At 41.8% G+C, this 15,960-nt stretch overlaps 1 protein-coding gene across 1 annotated transcript in view; it reads right to left on the bottom strand.

The window, feature by feature from the left end:
* Window positions 1-4,007: 4,007 nt before the first annotated feature.
* The window catches only part of RP1 (RP1 axonemal microtubule associated), a 659,535-nt gene continuing 647,582 nt past the window's right edge, over window positions 4,008-15,960 (bottom strand). Inside the window, exons 61-62 of the mRNA XM_044295389.1 lie at window positions 10,932-11,007; window positions 4,008-4,924 (exon numbers count right to left, since the gene is read on the bottom strand). Of these exons, the coding sequence (XP_044151324.1) occupies window positions 4,870-4,924; window positions 10,932-11,007 (131 nt within the window). The 3' untranslated portion in view covers window positions 4,008-4,869. The remainder of the gene's footprint in view (window positions 4,925-10,931; window positions 11,008-15,960) is intronic.

Below are 15,960 nucleotides of genomic sequence, written 5' to 3' on the forward strand. Positions count from 1 at the left end.
TTGGATTCTCGATTAATTTGTGTATCAGATGTATCAGATGTGTATCAGATAAGTGATAGGGCTGCGTAGGGACAGGCTATCCAAGGTACGTGGACAGAGTACTCCTACCATCAAGGTGTATCTCTGGGCTAAGCAAATTTTGATTAGGGTTAGCCTAGGGAGAGTATTGATCTCTCATTGATCCTACCCAGTTTTGCCTCTAGCCGTCCTCAATTGATTGCTCTTTGGTTGTTGTACTGCGAGTATATTGGGCCTGTTGGGACCTGTTTTATTGGATATTTTATAAAAGTAAAGTTTTAAGAAGTTGCCCTCAGTGATTTAGTTTTTTTTATGATTCTGAAATGATTTATAGCTACATTCTGTTCAACAAGGGCCACCCATGATGGTAATAAGTTCTTCCACCCAAGATAGAAAGATCAGTAAATAACCGCAGTCTTCTGGGACCCAGAAGTTAAAGGGGTTCTGCACTTTCATTTCACTGATGATCTATCCTCTGGATAGATCATCAGCTTCTGATCGGCCGGGGTCTGACACCCGGGACCCCCGCCGATCAGCTGTTTGAGAAGGCAGCGGCGCTCCAGGAGCGCCGCTGCCTTCTCACTGTTTACCGCCGGGCGCCCGCCCACTGACGTCACGACTTGTATCAACTAGAGTGGGCGCGGCTAAACTCCATTCAAGTGAACAGAGCTTAGCCGCGCCCACTCTAGTTGATACAAGTCGTGACGTCAGAGGGCGGGCGGCCCGGCGGTAAACAGTGAGAAGGCAGCGGCGCTCCTGGAGCGCCGCTGCCTTCTCAAACAGCTGATCGGCGGGGGTCCCGGGTGTCAGACCCCGGCCGATCAGAAGCTGATGATCTATCCAGAGGATAGATCATCAGTGAAATGAAAGTGCAGAACCCCTTTAAGTCAATTTTGCTGTACACAGTACTCCTTGGATATTAACTTTTCATCAGTGGTTTTGTATAGTTCACCTTTTATTCTTTAACTCAATCTTCCTGTAACAATGGCCTTAAATAACTAAATCATAGTAATGAGCGCAGCGGTAATCCCAGTCACATAACCATTTAGTCTTGTATAGGATATTGACTGACATTTCAGCGCACAGAAGCAATTACTTTATGTCAATAATTATATGGTATTAGTGGCATGCATAGATATTTCAATGAACATGATTGTATTTCCTGAAATGCAAGACACGGCATTGGGGATATGAATGAACCGTTCTAGTAAAGGTTTTTGTGATTAGCAGAAAAAGGGAGTCTGATGCTGGCGCTCAGCAAACACTATTTTAGCACAAAAATATCTAATGAAATCTAGAGGTTTTTTGGGGGAATAGTGGATGTGTACAGATCAAAGTAGTTGGCATATTGTTGCCCTTGACCAAGTGCTGAACTGAAGTTTTTTTTCTTTATTTTATTTGCAAAATTTTCGATTTTTTTTTAATTAGATGACAATTTTTAGGAATAGTACATAATCTGCTTGGCTGTGTCCGTCAAGTTCTCCTGAGGAGGGGGTATCAGAAAATAGAAAGAAAACTTTTAAAGGTGCATAAAAATCCCAGTTATTTCTCTTTTAAAATGTTCTTTGATTTAATCCTGACATTGCAATCAAAACAGTGGAAATCTATTTATTTATAACATTTTTTTTTACAACTTTCAAAATTTGAATTTCTCTACTTTTTAGACACATAGTAATACCTCATAATAATCAATCAACATTCTATATGTCTACTTTATGTTGGCATCACTTTATAAATGTTATTTCATTTTTTTAGGATATTAGAAGGTTTAGAATTTTAGAAGCAATTTTTCAAATTGTCAAGATATGTGGAAGTAAACTGCTGTTGGGGCACATGGCAGTGGTCAGAAGGAATGGAACGCCATATGGTTTTTGGAGGCAGATTTTGCTAGAATGATTTTTGAGCACTATTTTGTATTTGAAGAGACCATGACGTACCCCTACAGTAGAAACCCTCAAAAAGTGACGCCATTTTGAAAACTACACCCCTCAAAGAAATTATTAAAGGGTGTACTAAGCACGTTGACCCCATAGACATTTTATGGAATTTAGAAACACTTGGCTGTGAACATACAAAGTTTAATTTCTTCCAATAAAATGTTGCTTTAGCTCCAAATTTTTCATTTTAACTAGGGGTAGCAGGAGAAAAAACACCCAAGAATTTTTTACCCATTTTCTCCTGAATGCGGCAACACCCCAAATGTGGTGGTCAACTGTTGTGGGGGCACATGGCAGGACTCAGAAGGGAAGAAAATGCCATATGGCTTTTGCAGCACAGATTTTGATGGATTGGTTTACAGGCACCATTGGTTTTCATTTTTTGGGTTATTGTCTTATGTGGGGGCTCATTTTTGGCAGAATGAGGTGACATTTTAATTCTTAGCCCCTGCCACTGATCGGGTAAACGCAGATCCATGAACAACAAATTATACTGAATCTTTTCCAACAAAACTACATATCAATCTGCTCAGACCCTCCTGCTGTACACCATGCTCCCAGCAGATTGTAGCAGGTTCCCTTTAACATTGTAATTCTGATTCATTTTAGAGTTTTTTAAAGGCGTTTTGGCCCTTTTAACTAGCCCCCTAATGAAAAAATCATACTCACCTGCTCCCCACTGCTGCTTGAGGACACGTCATTGCTGAGGTCAGTCATTGGATGCAGTGGTGCTTGTGACCCTGTCATTGACTTAGCCAGAAGCAAACATACAGGGGAACAAAAGATTGCCGAAATGAGCCAGGATGCCAGAATGGAGTGGTGGGGAGTGGGTGAGTATGATTTCTTTATTCGGTACCACATGCTCCGGGGGCAGGTTAAAAAGGGTCATAATCCTGGAAAACCCCTTTAAGCTCTGCAGAAAAGCCATGGCATATTCTCCATGGACAATTTGTCATATATACGGTTTCATGTTTAGGATTCCTATTAGATGACGTTTGGAAGTTATTTATATCACAACAAGCAGAGTTTATTACAGCCATACATGGCAATCAACATCACAATAAAACCTTTATTCTAGGGTATAGTTTTGTCCAAATGTCAGGAACAAGGCGACACGTGTACGTCAACACATTCATGCTCCGCAGTCCAACAGGATACATAGTTCTTGGCACATTAATCATAAATTCTCCCTGTTAATGAAAGCTTCTAAACAGAGGATGGATTCTAAGCTGACGTGCACTGGAGACACGCAGGCCTCGTCTTATGTAATCCTCATTCCAAATCTTACATAATATGAAGAAATCAAATGTAATTGAATTTGATGAAGGGATTTGAAAGGAAATTGAAATGAAGCTACTTTACTGCCTTGACTCCATCTAAAAGTATGATTGACAGAGGTGAAGCTTATATCTGCCAGTAACTTCACATACCGCCCTGCTTCATGGTGATCTGTACATGATAAAATACGGTCATTTGTATAGTTCATTTGATCCCTATAGCGTTACAACATTATATTACCTTCTGATAGCCCTACTTTTCATGTGCATGGACTGGCTGTGGACTCAAAGTGTGAAGACCCAGTGATATTACCACCCCTGCAGCCACTTTAGTTATATCACTGTCTGAGATTAGTAATTAATTAGTGTGTCCAGTGTGGCTATAGGGGAAGCAGGGGAAGCCGCTGCTTTGGGGCCCGAACTCAGAAGGGGCCCATCCAGGAGGAGGACATCACATCCCCCCAAAAAAAATTATTTTATTTTCTGTACATAATTATGGTGGTAGCCATCTTGCCTGAGCTGCTGTTAACAGCAGCCACAAGGACCATAGGAACCTGGAGTGTGGAGATTGACTCATTAATGTCTGTGAGACAGCTTTCTTAGACATGCTTCTTAGACAGAGTGTGAAAACTGTGACATGAAAAAAAAAAACTAAAAAAAACACCCCTTAATTTTAACAACTTTAATTCAATTAACAATTGGTTGTTTTATGATAAGACATGAGGAACAGTGTTCACCATATCTTAGTGCTGTTACTAGATCGTAGACAGTTGAGATGCCTTCCACTACTAGGTCACACCACAAGAAGACAGTCTCTTTTATATGGCTAGAATAAAAGGGTGTTAGTGCTCATCAAATATGCTTAATGGAAGCTCAGATGAACATGGAGCTTCTTTGTAGGAGAGGTTAATGTGTATCAACGAGCCATATATTACGTTATTATATGATATTACCATTACTAGGTTAATGAGTGGCATAATCAATATTCTTAATTACCTCCAATAGGACAAATAAAAAGAAAATGTCTTACTTTATGGACTTCTGATGAAAATTTGAATGAGTACGTGGACCAGTGTGGACCATGCAAAATAAAATATTCTGAGTAATGCATTGTGTTTGTGTAGATGCTATCTTAACCAAACTTCACATTGTATATACTCATATAATGTATGTCATCTATAGTAGCTATTCACAAGCTTGTATCTCAGAGATCTCTGAAAACCATAAGGGATGTGAATAAGACTATCGGTCTTGATGGGGTCCCCATGGTTTAGCATAGCCTGGGTTATCCTGTCCTTGACATCAGAGGATGCTGCACCTTGGTCATCCTGCTGTATTTTATTGTTGTGTCAGATTTCTCATACATGTTCTGTAGGTGCAGTACACGCAATCATTAGATTATGGAGGCAATCAGCTAATCTAACACTAACTAGGAGACTTGAGCACATTTGAGAACTAGGTATAGTAGAGTGACAAAAACACTGATGAAAATTGCCTAGGTAGGTACTTAATATTACTTCTGATCCATAGTCTTCAGTCCAAATGAATGAAGAGAAGGCGATTACAAGAAAATCATCAGAGAATTATCAGATGGATTCTGGTAGAAATAAATAGAACAGTCTTTTGATAATTCCTAGTTAACGGTAAAGCTGTATGACTGTGCGTCCATCATCTTCATCTTCAGCCAGCCACCTTAAATAATAAAGATAGAGATGGTCAGATGAGAGAGCACAATAAAACCGTGAGTACAATGATAATATCCCATTTCTGAATAGACTGAACCATGTAACACTAATCAACCATTTCTTATATAACTCTTTTCTGCATACAGCTTTGAAAGTGAACCTACATACAGTAAAGTCAAATATGTACATGAAGCAGCTTACAATTTAAAGGCTATGGACATCTTCAGGGCAATGTTTGTATGATTGCATTCTGCTCATTTGGGCTAAAAATCAGTTTTTAAATGAGTCTTTATTAAAAATGTCCAGTATCTGAGAGACAGGGGTTAAAAATCTGTCTATTTTCAAGCTGTCTCTTTCTGTTTTCTTTGGAATCCCGTCATCTGACGATTCATGTGTGTGGCGAAACCAACCTCGCCACTGGGTTTTGGAGGGGGCTGTTTAAAAGCCTCTTGCCTCAGGATTATGGCTCATAGTAACTTTTAAACCCCTGAACCTATTCCAGGGAATTTTGGATAGGTTTGTCCCCAAGTTATACTGTTTAAATTGATGTAAGTTATATGTATGGACAATGTAACCTCACAAAGTTGTAACAACTTATAATAAGTGTAACTTGTCAGCTTGGGAGGAATATGCTGGGTGTGGTTCTATTGTCCCATTGTGTGTTTAAATGGTGATGTCTGTCCTGTTGTCTCCACATGTGTATTGGCGATCTCCCCTTTGTCCTGAGAGATAATTGGATTGTCTTCGGTCGTCTCCCAGGCAGAGAGGCGGAAACCATGATGCATTGTGGGGATATGTTGTATCTGTCCTGTGTCGCAGTCTCCCTTCTGGTCCTCTAGGGGGCGGGAACGATTGGTTGCTGTATTTACATTGTGTGTGTTGTGAATTACTGATTGGTTGGATTTCAAAACCCTGTGGGCAGTACTATGTTTGGTTTTTATCAATAAAAGAGGCTGTACTTGAAGTTCAGTCAGAGCACTGCTTGACCCTCAACACGGAGCCTTGTCTCGTCATTGGGGGGATTCCCTGTATGCTGTTGGAGACTGATTGTCAGGAGTGTAAGCGGACTGAATGCTTTTCCTGTTCGTCTGACTGACAGCTATTTGCGAGGTTCCAGTTTGGAGTGCTATTTTGTATCCAGTTCGGGAGGTTGGTGTTCTGCAGTAGCTGTGCCTGTCTCTCGGAAAGGGGCATATCGCCTAAACGGATTTTAACCCCTTGTCTGCTGAAACGGTCCGTTACATTGGTGGCAGCAGTGGGATCGTTCCTACAGCCAGAAGGACAGCTACAGGAGACACCATTTCTGTGGATTCTACAATTTAAGGGCAACGCATGTCTCAGTACAGCGACCCTAAAAGCACCAGGATGGAACCAGCAGTGGAGTACAGATACTCTGTTGAGGAATTTGACTGTATGATGTGGTTGCGGCTGAACTTCTTCGGACCCAATCCAGCTGAGAAATACGTGAAGTTCGTGAGGAGTCTAGTGTCTAAGACCCTACTATACCGGGCAGAAGGTGACGGTCAGCTGCCACGTTGGGTGGACCTCCATCGAAAGTTACGGTTGCGGGACAGTGGGAGCCCAGTCTCCATTCCCCAGCGGCAGTATGAAGTGCAGGGAGGGGAGAGCAGCGGCCTCCCTCCCCAGCGGCAGGCTGAGTTACAGGGGGCAGAGGTAGTTGTTCCTGCCCCCCAGCAGCAGCATGATTTTTTGGGAATTGGGAGCCTAGTCTCCATTCCCCAGTGGCAGTGTGAAGTGCAGGGAGGGGAGAGCAGCGGCCTCCCTCCCCAGCGGCAGGCTGAGTTACAGGGGGCAGAGGTAGTTGTTCCTGCCCCCCAGCAGCAGCATGATTTTTTGGAAATTGGGAGCCGAGTCTCCATTCCCCAGCGGCAGACGGAGTTACAGGGGGCAGAGACAGTCGGTCCTGTCCCCCAGCGGCAGAGTGTCCTACAGGGAATAGAAAGCCCAGTCTCCTTTCCCCAGCAGCAGGACACTGTATTGGGAGCGGAGGCGGTCGGTCTCCCTCCCCAGCGGCTGGAAGTATGTATGGGAGAGGAGCTCGTTACCCCCTCTCCCCAGCGGCAGCTTAACGCACCAGGGGGAGACAGTAAGCCCCACAACTGTGCAGATGGGACCGTAGTCTCTGCACTTACAGCACAGGGGGTAGGGACAGTTGTTCCTGTCCCCCAGCAACAGGGCAGTTTAGCCAAAGGGGAGACAGTCGGTTTCCCCCTCCAACAACCAGACTCCAACCAGGCTTCTTCTATGGTAGCGCTGGTACCAGGGCAGAGTACCGCTGATCCCTGCCCACAAAGCAACCTCCACTCCAAGCCAGGGAGCAACTCAGAGACCGGGAGTACCAGCTACAAATATAATCTTGGTGGATTCACTGGACAGAGACAGGCTACGAAATTCAGCAGGTCCAGTATTTTGTTGTGGGTGGCCTGCCAGACTAACTCAGGTACCGACCGGCATGAGGTCAGGTATCTGGTTAGTCTTCCCTGGGGGGGGGGGAGAGATGTGTGGCGAAACCAACCTCGCCACTGGGTTTTGGAGGGGGCTGTTTAAAAGCCTCTTGCCTCAGGATTATGGCCCATAGTAACTTTTAAACCCCTGAACCTATTCCAGGGAATTTTGGATAGGTTTGTCCCCAAGTTATACTGTTTAAATTGATGTAAGTTATATGTATGGACAATGTAACCTCACAAAGTTGTAACAACTTATAATAAGTGTAACTTGTCAGCTTGGGAGGAATATGCTGGGTGTGGTTCTATTGTCCCATTGTCCCATTGTGTGTTTAAATGGTGATGTCTGTCCTGTTGTCTCCACATGTGTATTGGCGATCTCCCCTTTGTCCTGAGAGATAATTGGATTGTCTTCGGTCGTCTCCCAGGCAGAGAGGAGGAAACCATGATGCATTATGGGGATATGTTGTATCTGTCCTGTGTCGCAGTCTCCCTTCTGGTCCTCTAGGGGGCGGGAACGATTGGTTGCTGTATTTACATTGTGTGTGTTGTGAATTACTGATTGGTTGGATTTCAAAACCCTGTGGGCAGTACTATGTTTGTTTTTTATCAATAAAAGAGGCTGTACTTGAAGTACAGTCAGAGCACTGCTTGACCCTCAACACGGAGCCTTGTCTCGTTATTGGGGGGATTCCCTGTATGCTGTTGGAGACTGATTGTCAGGAGTGTAAGCGGACTGAATGCTTTTCCTGTTCGTCTGACTGACAGCTATTTGCGAGGTTCCAGTTTGGAGTGCTATTTTGTATCCAGTTCGGGAGGTTGGTGTTCTGCAGTAGCTGTGCCTGTCTCTCGGAAAGGGGCATATCGCCTAAACGGATTTTAACCCCTTGTCTGCTGAAACGGTCCGTTACAATGTGTAGCTCTTATCTCTGATCTCCTATTCTCTTAAATGCTCAATATAGCTAAATTCTTATCAAACTGACAAGAATGTGGCTTAAATAAGTGTTCATGAGGTCAGGAGATCAGAGATAAGAGCTAGACATGAACCATGAGATGACAGGATTCCAAAAAAAACCATAAAATGACAGCTTGCAAATAGACTTATTTTTAACCCCTGTATCTCAGAAATGGCTGAGCATTTTTCATAAAGACCAATAAAAAAAAAAAAGATTTTTAGCCCAAAATGAAATCATAAAAAAATGCTCAAAAAGGTGTATAGAGCGTTTAAGGCCATGTTCAAATCTGACATTTACATCTTTCTTCTTATGTGGTAGAGGGTCTTCTGGGCCACCTCAGCCTCTGGGGCCATGCTGCAACTACTACCTTTCCACCCCTATAGCCAGGGGCGTACATAGAAATCATGGGGCCCCATAGCAAAACTCAGAATTGGGCCCCCCCCCCCCCCCAATAAAAAGTACAATTATTAAAGCTGATAGTTGTTGCTGGGTGTTGCAGTGATATTGATGAAAAAAAAATATAATAAATGCTCATGCATGTTTGTATTTTGCGGTCTGCTAAATGCGAATCCGCAAAAAATACGGATGATGTCCGTGTAACATTTGTCTTTTTTGGGGGGGAACCATTGTAACAATGCCTATTCTTGTTCACAAAACAGTGCGGTACTATTAGACATATGGATGCAGAGAGCACACTGTGTGCAGTCCCCTTCTTTTGCAGACCCATTGAAATGAATGGGTCAGCATTCTATCCGTAAAAAAAAGGAATGGACACGGAAACAAAATACATTCATGTACATGAGCCCTAATTGAGAAAAATGTATTTTGTGGTTATTTTTATTTTTTTTTTCAATTTTTATGTGTATTATATATTATGTTTGCAATTTTCAAACAGAGCATCGTAAGTGTTAAAATGGTGTAATTGGAACTAGCTCCAGTCCTGACAGTTAAAGCAGTGTGTTATACCAACATCTGATGGCGCTGGCTCAATTTTTTAGTCTTCGCCATCACAATGCTGTTCATGTACATAGCAGAGCAGGGAGGGGAAAAAAATAAAAATATATACATACATAGAGATATGTATGCTTCAAGTTCTCTGAGGGATCCAGCCCATTTTTTAAATAGGATATTTCTAATAGGGCAGGGAATGGATCGTCCCTCAGAACTTTAAGCATACCAGGATGGTGGGTTGTATATCTATGGGGGTGCTGGATCTATGAGGGAAGGGTTGTATGTCTATGCCAGAGATGCTGTGTGTCTTGCACTTATGGTAAGCTATTACTAATAGTGCAAGCTACACAGACCTCCCTATATTCCTCCCTTCATATTGCAGTGCAGTCACTCACACAGATGCCGACTGCTGCCCTTTCGTCTGCTGGTTGAATCCGCCCATACTCTCCCGTCTCTCCTGCAGGTCACTAAGATTTAGGACCTCGACCAGGGGCTGCACGGAAGAAGGATGAGCTGAGGGGCTCTCACATTGCCCTCATTCCAAAGCCACTGGACTGTAACACCTCACGCCGGCAGAGCACAGCATCTCCCTGATTATTGGCCAGCTGTACTTGACTTGTTCTGACAGACAGTGGCCAATTCCATTCATCAGCAGAGGCAAGGAGTAGGGGAGGAATCAGGAGGGAAACACAGGACTGGGGCCGGTATTTATTTCTCTACTTACTGTTATGCAGCGTGTATTCAGGTCGGAAAGGGGGCGGAGCCATGCAGCCTGGCCGGGCCCCCTAACCTCATGGGCCCCATAGCCAGTGCGTGGTCTGCCTATATTGACGGTACGCCACTGCCTATAGCTATACCTCTGTTGAGTAGACAATATATTGATGTAGGCAAGTTGAGTTTGGCATGACACCACATATCTCTTGGAGTTGTCACCTTGCTGTAAGTTATCTACTGCATCAGTGTTATCACACTAACAAACGCATCCAAATTAGACCACTTTTTACATGTCTGTAATGCATTTTAGCTTCTGTATAACGGACACAATACCAGTGATTCTACAGAAGAAAACTTATCACACCATAGAAGTCCATAATGACCTAGTACTGTGAAGAGTCTGGTTATTGTGTTTGTACTGTGGGCACTAAAGTGTACTTACATTACTGCCATCTGAAAGTGGCCTTGGGTGGATATTACTATTCTGTATGTTGCCCAGGAGCATATTTAGAATTTTCCAAATAAACCCTTTGGCATACTGCGAACATTGCTTATGGTAGAAACTGTATAGATTATATATTAATTATATACCCTGTAACTTCCTTTCCCAGGGATGGGATTGCATGTACTTCTACACTATATGATAGATAGGAGGATTACCCATAGTCATTTATGTTGCTTTCACCTTGACATTACTAATGCTGTCTTGGCAAAGGGTTTGGATACAGTCCTAAGAGTCCCCTGAGTTTCATACACAACTTTTCAAGGTTATTGTGACACTTTTGATTTGGGTCAAATTTATTTAGACCAAATCAAATCTCACAGTCAATTCGCCACAAACTAATTTTGGGTACTTTAGTCATCTCTGTTTCATGGTCATTCTATACTTCACCATATTCATCAAAAGAAAACAAGAAATACTCTGTACCTGTTGCAGGAGAAGAGCGCTTTTTCGTTTTTAAATTCTGCAACAATCTCCACCTTTTCCAGGAACCAGCCGTTACCTGCTCATCAAAATGATATAATTATTTAAGAGTAGAAAGAATTAAAAATCCATGGCCTTATGACTCCTACTACTGGAAGGCTAACACAATGAAGAGAATTGATCAAGTGCAAATGGAAAAGTGGCGCAGTTGCCCATAGCCACTGATCAATTTCTTCATGTTTTAATACCCCTTTTACGAAAACCAGCTCTTCTGATACATTTCTTTTTGAAAATAACAATTCTGGAGTACTTTACTATAGTTACCATTCCAATTGACAACAGATTGAGGATCTCAGTACTGACTGGACAGTTTTGTGGAATGGTAAAAGCTGTAATTTATACATAAAAATACATAAAAATCTCTGTTTTACAGGGAAGGATGTCAGTCAACTAGTAGGACCACCCACATGAGTCCTAAGCATAAAAATAACAGAGAATATAATGTATAAATTACAAGTTTTTCTGAATCTGTTCCCACAAAACGATATATCATAGAAACATAGAATGTGTCGGCAGATAAGAACCATTTGGCTCATCTAGTCTGCCCAATATACTAAATACTATGGATAGCCCTTGGCCCTATCTTATATGAAGGATGGCCTTATGCCCATCCCATGCATGCTTAAACTCCTTCACTGTATTTGCAGCTACCACTTCTGCAGGAAGGCTATTCCATGCATCCACTACTCTCTCAGTAAAGTAATACTTCCTGATATTACTTTTAAACCTTTGCCCCTCTAATTTAAAACAATGTCCTCTTGTAGCAGTTTTTCTTCTTTTAAATATTCTCTCCTCTTTTACCTTGTTGATTCCCTTTATGTATTTAAAAGTTTCTATCATATCCCCTCTGTCTCGTCTTTCTGCCAAGCTATACAGTACAGACCAAAAGTTTGGACACACCTTCTCATTCAAAGAGTTTTCTTTATTTTCATGACTATGAAAATTGTAGATTCACACTGAAGGCATCAAAACTATGAATTAACACATGTGGAATTATATACATAACAAAAAAGTGTGAAACAACTGAATATATGTAATATTCTAGGTTCTTCAAAGTAGCCACCTTTTGCTTTGATTACTGCTTTGCACAGTCTTGGCATTCTCTTGATGAGCTTCAAGAGGTAGTCACCTGAAATGGTTTTCACTTCACAGGTGTGCCCAGTCAGGTTTAATAAGTGGGATTTCTTGCCTTATAAATGGGGTTGGGACCATCAGTACCGTTGTGGAGAAGTCAGGTGGATACACAGCTGATAGTCCTACTGAATAGACTGTTAGAATTTGTATTATGGCAAGAAAAAAGCTGCTAAGTAAAGAAAAATTAGTGGCCATCATTACTTTAAGAAATGAAGGTCAGTCAGTCCGAAAAATTGGGAAAACTTTAAAAGTGTCCCCAAGTGCAGTCACAAAAACCATCAAGCACTACAAAGAAACTGGCTCACATGCGGACCGCCCCAGGAAAGGAAGACCAAGAGTCACAGGCAACAAGCAGAAAAGACTTGTTTGGGCTAAAGAACACAAGGAATGGACATTAGACCAGTGGAAATCTGTGCTTTGGTCTGATGAGTCCAAATTTGAGATCTTTGGTTCCAACCACTGTGTCTTTGTGCGACGCAGAAAAGGTGAACAGATGGACTCTACATGCCTGGTTCCCACCGTGAATCATGGAGGAGGAGGTGTGATGGTGTGGGGGTGCTTTGCTGGTGACACTGTTGGGGATTTATTCAAAATTGAAGGCATACTGAACCAGCATGGCTACCACAGCATCTTGTAGCGGCATGCTATTCCATCCGGTTTGCGTTTAGTTGGACCATCATTTATTTTTCAACAGGACAATGACCCCAAACACACCTCCAGGCTGTGTAAGGGCTATTTGACCATGAAGGAGAGTGATGGGGTGCTGCGCCAGATGACCTGGCCTCCAAAGTCACCGGACCTGAACCCAATCGAGATGGTTTGGGGTGAGCTGGATTGCAGAGTGAAGGCAAAAGGGCCAACAAGTGCTAAGCATCTCTGGGAACTCCTTCAAGACTGTTGGAAGACAATTTCAGGTGACTACCTCTTGAAGCTCATCAAGAGAATGCCAAGAGTGTGCAAAGCAGTAATCAAAGCAAAAGGTGGCTACTTTGAAGAACCTAGAGTATGACATATTTTCAGTTGTTTCACACTTTATTGTTATGTATATAATTCCACATGTGTTAATTTATAGTTCTAGACGCCTTCAGTGTGAATCTACAATTTTCATAGTCATGAAAATAAAGAAAACTCTTTGAATGAGAAGGTGTGTCCAAATTTTTGGTCTGAACTGTACATGTTAAGGTCCTTTACCCTTTCCTGGTAAGTTTTATCCTGCAATCCATGTACTAGTTTAGTAGCTCTTCTCTGAACTCTCTCCAAAGTATCAATATCCTTCTGGAGATATGGTCTCCAGTACTGCGCACAATATACTCCAAATGAGGTCTCACTAGTGCTCTGTAGAGCGGCATGAGCAGTCTACTGGTAATGCCTCTCCTTATACACCCAAGCATTCTGCTAGCATTTCCTGCTGCTCTATGACATTGTCTGCCTACCTTTAAGTTTCTTCTGAAATAATGACCCCTAAATCCCTTTCCTCAGGTACTGAGGTTAGGACTGTATCACTGATTTTATATTCTGCTCTTGGGTTTTTACGCCCCAGGTGCATTATCTTGCACTTATCAACATTACATTTTAGTTGCCAGATTTTTTACCATTCCTCTAGTTTTCCTAAATCCTTTTCCATTTGGTGTATCCCTCCAGGAACATCAACCCTGTTACAAATCTTTGTGTCATCAGCAAAAACACACTCCTTACCATTGAGGCCTTCTGCAATTTCGCTGATAAAGACATTAAACAAAAAGTGGGAAACTTTGGGAAACTTTTAATATAGTGTTTTTTTGTATTTTTATTTACTTTTTTTTATTTTTTTTTAATAACTATTAGCCCCCATAGAGGCCTAGTACATGAGATCTTTTGATCCCCTCTCCTATTTACCCTAATACATCTTTATTAGGGTGAATAGGATTTTTACAGTCTCTATTCTAAGTTATACCTCAATATGGAGAACGCAACACCTGAGGGGTGACATGACAGGGGCGGCGCAATCGTGGGCCCGCTGCAGAGGCCCACTCCATACATCCACAGAGGCGTAATGACTAGTGTTGAGCGAACTTGTGTTTTAAGTTCAGCGTCTAAAGTTCGAGTTCAGGTTATCGAAGTATCCCGTTATGGATTCTAAATTCCGTTATGGTCCATGGTAGCGGAATCCATAACGGGATACTTCGATAACCCGAACCCGAATTTTAGACGCCGAACTTAAAACACAAGTTCGCATAACACTAGTTATGACTTATCTGTACGTCATAATGCGCAAAAGGGGTTAAATAACCAGGTCGCCCACTCACACCTGATAATCATTCCATTGATTAAAAACCACTGACTCTAATCTCACCTTCTGATTTTCTGGTAATTCTAACGTTTCACAACATACTTGTGCTGTTAACAGAGACTATATTGGATTATTTTCCTCAATAAATACATACCACGTCTAATATGTTTGACTTGGTTGTCTGCATCTACTTTTAGGACTTGTGTGAAAATCTGATGTAGGTTTAGATATAAATTTATGCAGAAATATAGAAAATTCTAAAGGGTTTGTAAACTTTCAAGTACGACTGTATATCAAGAGCAAATGGGCATTCAGGACTGAGCGTGAATAAAAAAGAATAGCAATAATCTTTTTAGAACTTTACTTTTTCCTAATGTTTGCCTTGGATATCCTCGTGCAATGTTACTCACTTCAAAACAGATTTAACAGGTTCTCAGTTATTCCTTGCAAAGCTTTGTTTGATTGGGTTAATTTTCTGTCCCAGTAAATAGCATTGCTCGCTTGGCTGCTCTCTACTGCTTGTGCCTGAGGGATCACTACCTCAAAGCTGATTAGGAAAATGATTTCCTCTGTAAGTTCACCCATTTGTCCAGGCCTCACCAGAGTTTTGTATGTGCAGTTCACCTTTTGTGACACTGAGCATTAATAATGTAGGAAGTTACAATGAATTCTATCCTTTTTTCAGTAGAAGGTGAGTTCACATTAGGTTATTCTGCCATTCGAGGAATACTCTAGCTGGTTCTACATTCTACATTTCTACCAACCTGCATTTACTCATAGACACTGTATAAACTGGTCAAAGCAAAAATTTAAGGTTCTGAGCCCGGTACAAAATTAATAGCAGAGCCCTCATGGCGAATTTATAATAATCATGTATTTTCGTGCCACCAGGCTCCGGGAGTAACTGCTGCTTCTGGATCCCATATAGCAAGTCCCCTAGAAATGGTCAAACCTGACTGTATAGACTGTCATGGAAATGGAGTAAGGATGAGGCATCCGTTTGTCTGTGGCTACCTGAAGTCACAACATGAATAATACACTGGGCTTTAGACACTGAGTTTTTTTTTTCCTCCATTCAACCAAACTGCCAACCAAGTAATCCAATAAGACATCATCATAGACTCATCTGGTCCAAATAACATTTTAGAAATGATTAAATCTGCATCAGAGTAACTCAATTTCTGATGATGTACCAGGAAGCAGTTGTAGTCATATATAATGTTCCCTTCTTTATTCCTGTGGATATGTGGTGAAGGGCTGGATGTATCATTGTCATTTGTTTGAAATATTATGACGAAGACTTCTCATCAGCCAGGCCATGTGTTATTGATATAGGAGGTTTAGGTTCATACTGTGTCTGAGCCCTAGATGTGGCATATGTGCTGGAAACAATCTATAGGGCACCAAGAGTATACTTTTGGCCTCTGTCTGGCCAGTATGGATTGACATTTGAGCCACCACAAAAAGAAGATACATCTTATTTAAAATTTTGACCAATGGAAGATGTACTGTATATATGGAAATTTTCCTACCATATACCTCCGATGGAAAGCTAGAACAGTATGTGCA

The sequence above is a fragment of the Bufo gargarizans genome, chromosome 5 (genome assembly GCF_014858855.1).
Source record: "Bufo gargarizans isolate SCDJY-AF-19 chromosome 5, ASM1485885v1, whole genome shotgun sequence".
Taxonomy (NCBI): Eukaryota; Metazoa; Chordata; class Amphibia; order Anura; family Bufonidae; genus Bufo; species Bufo gargarizans.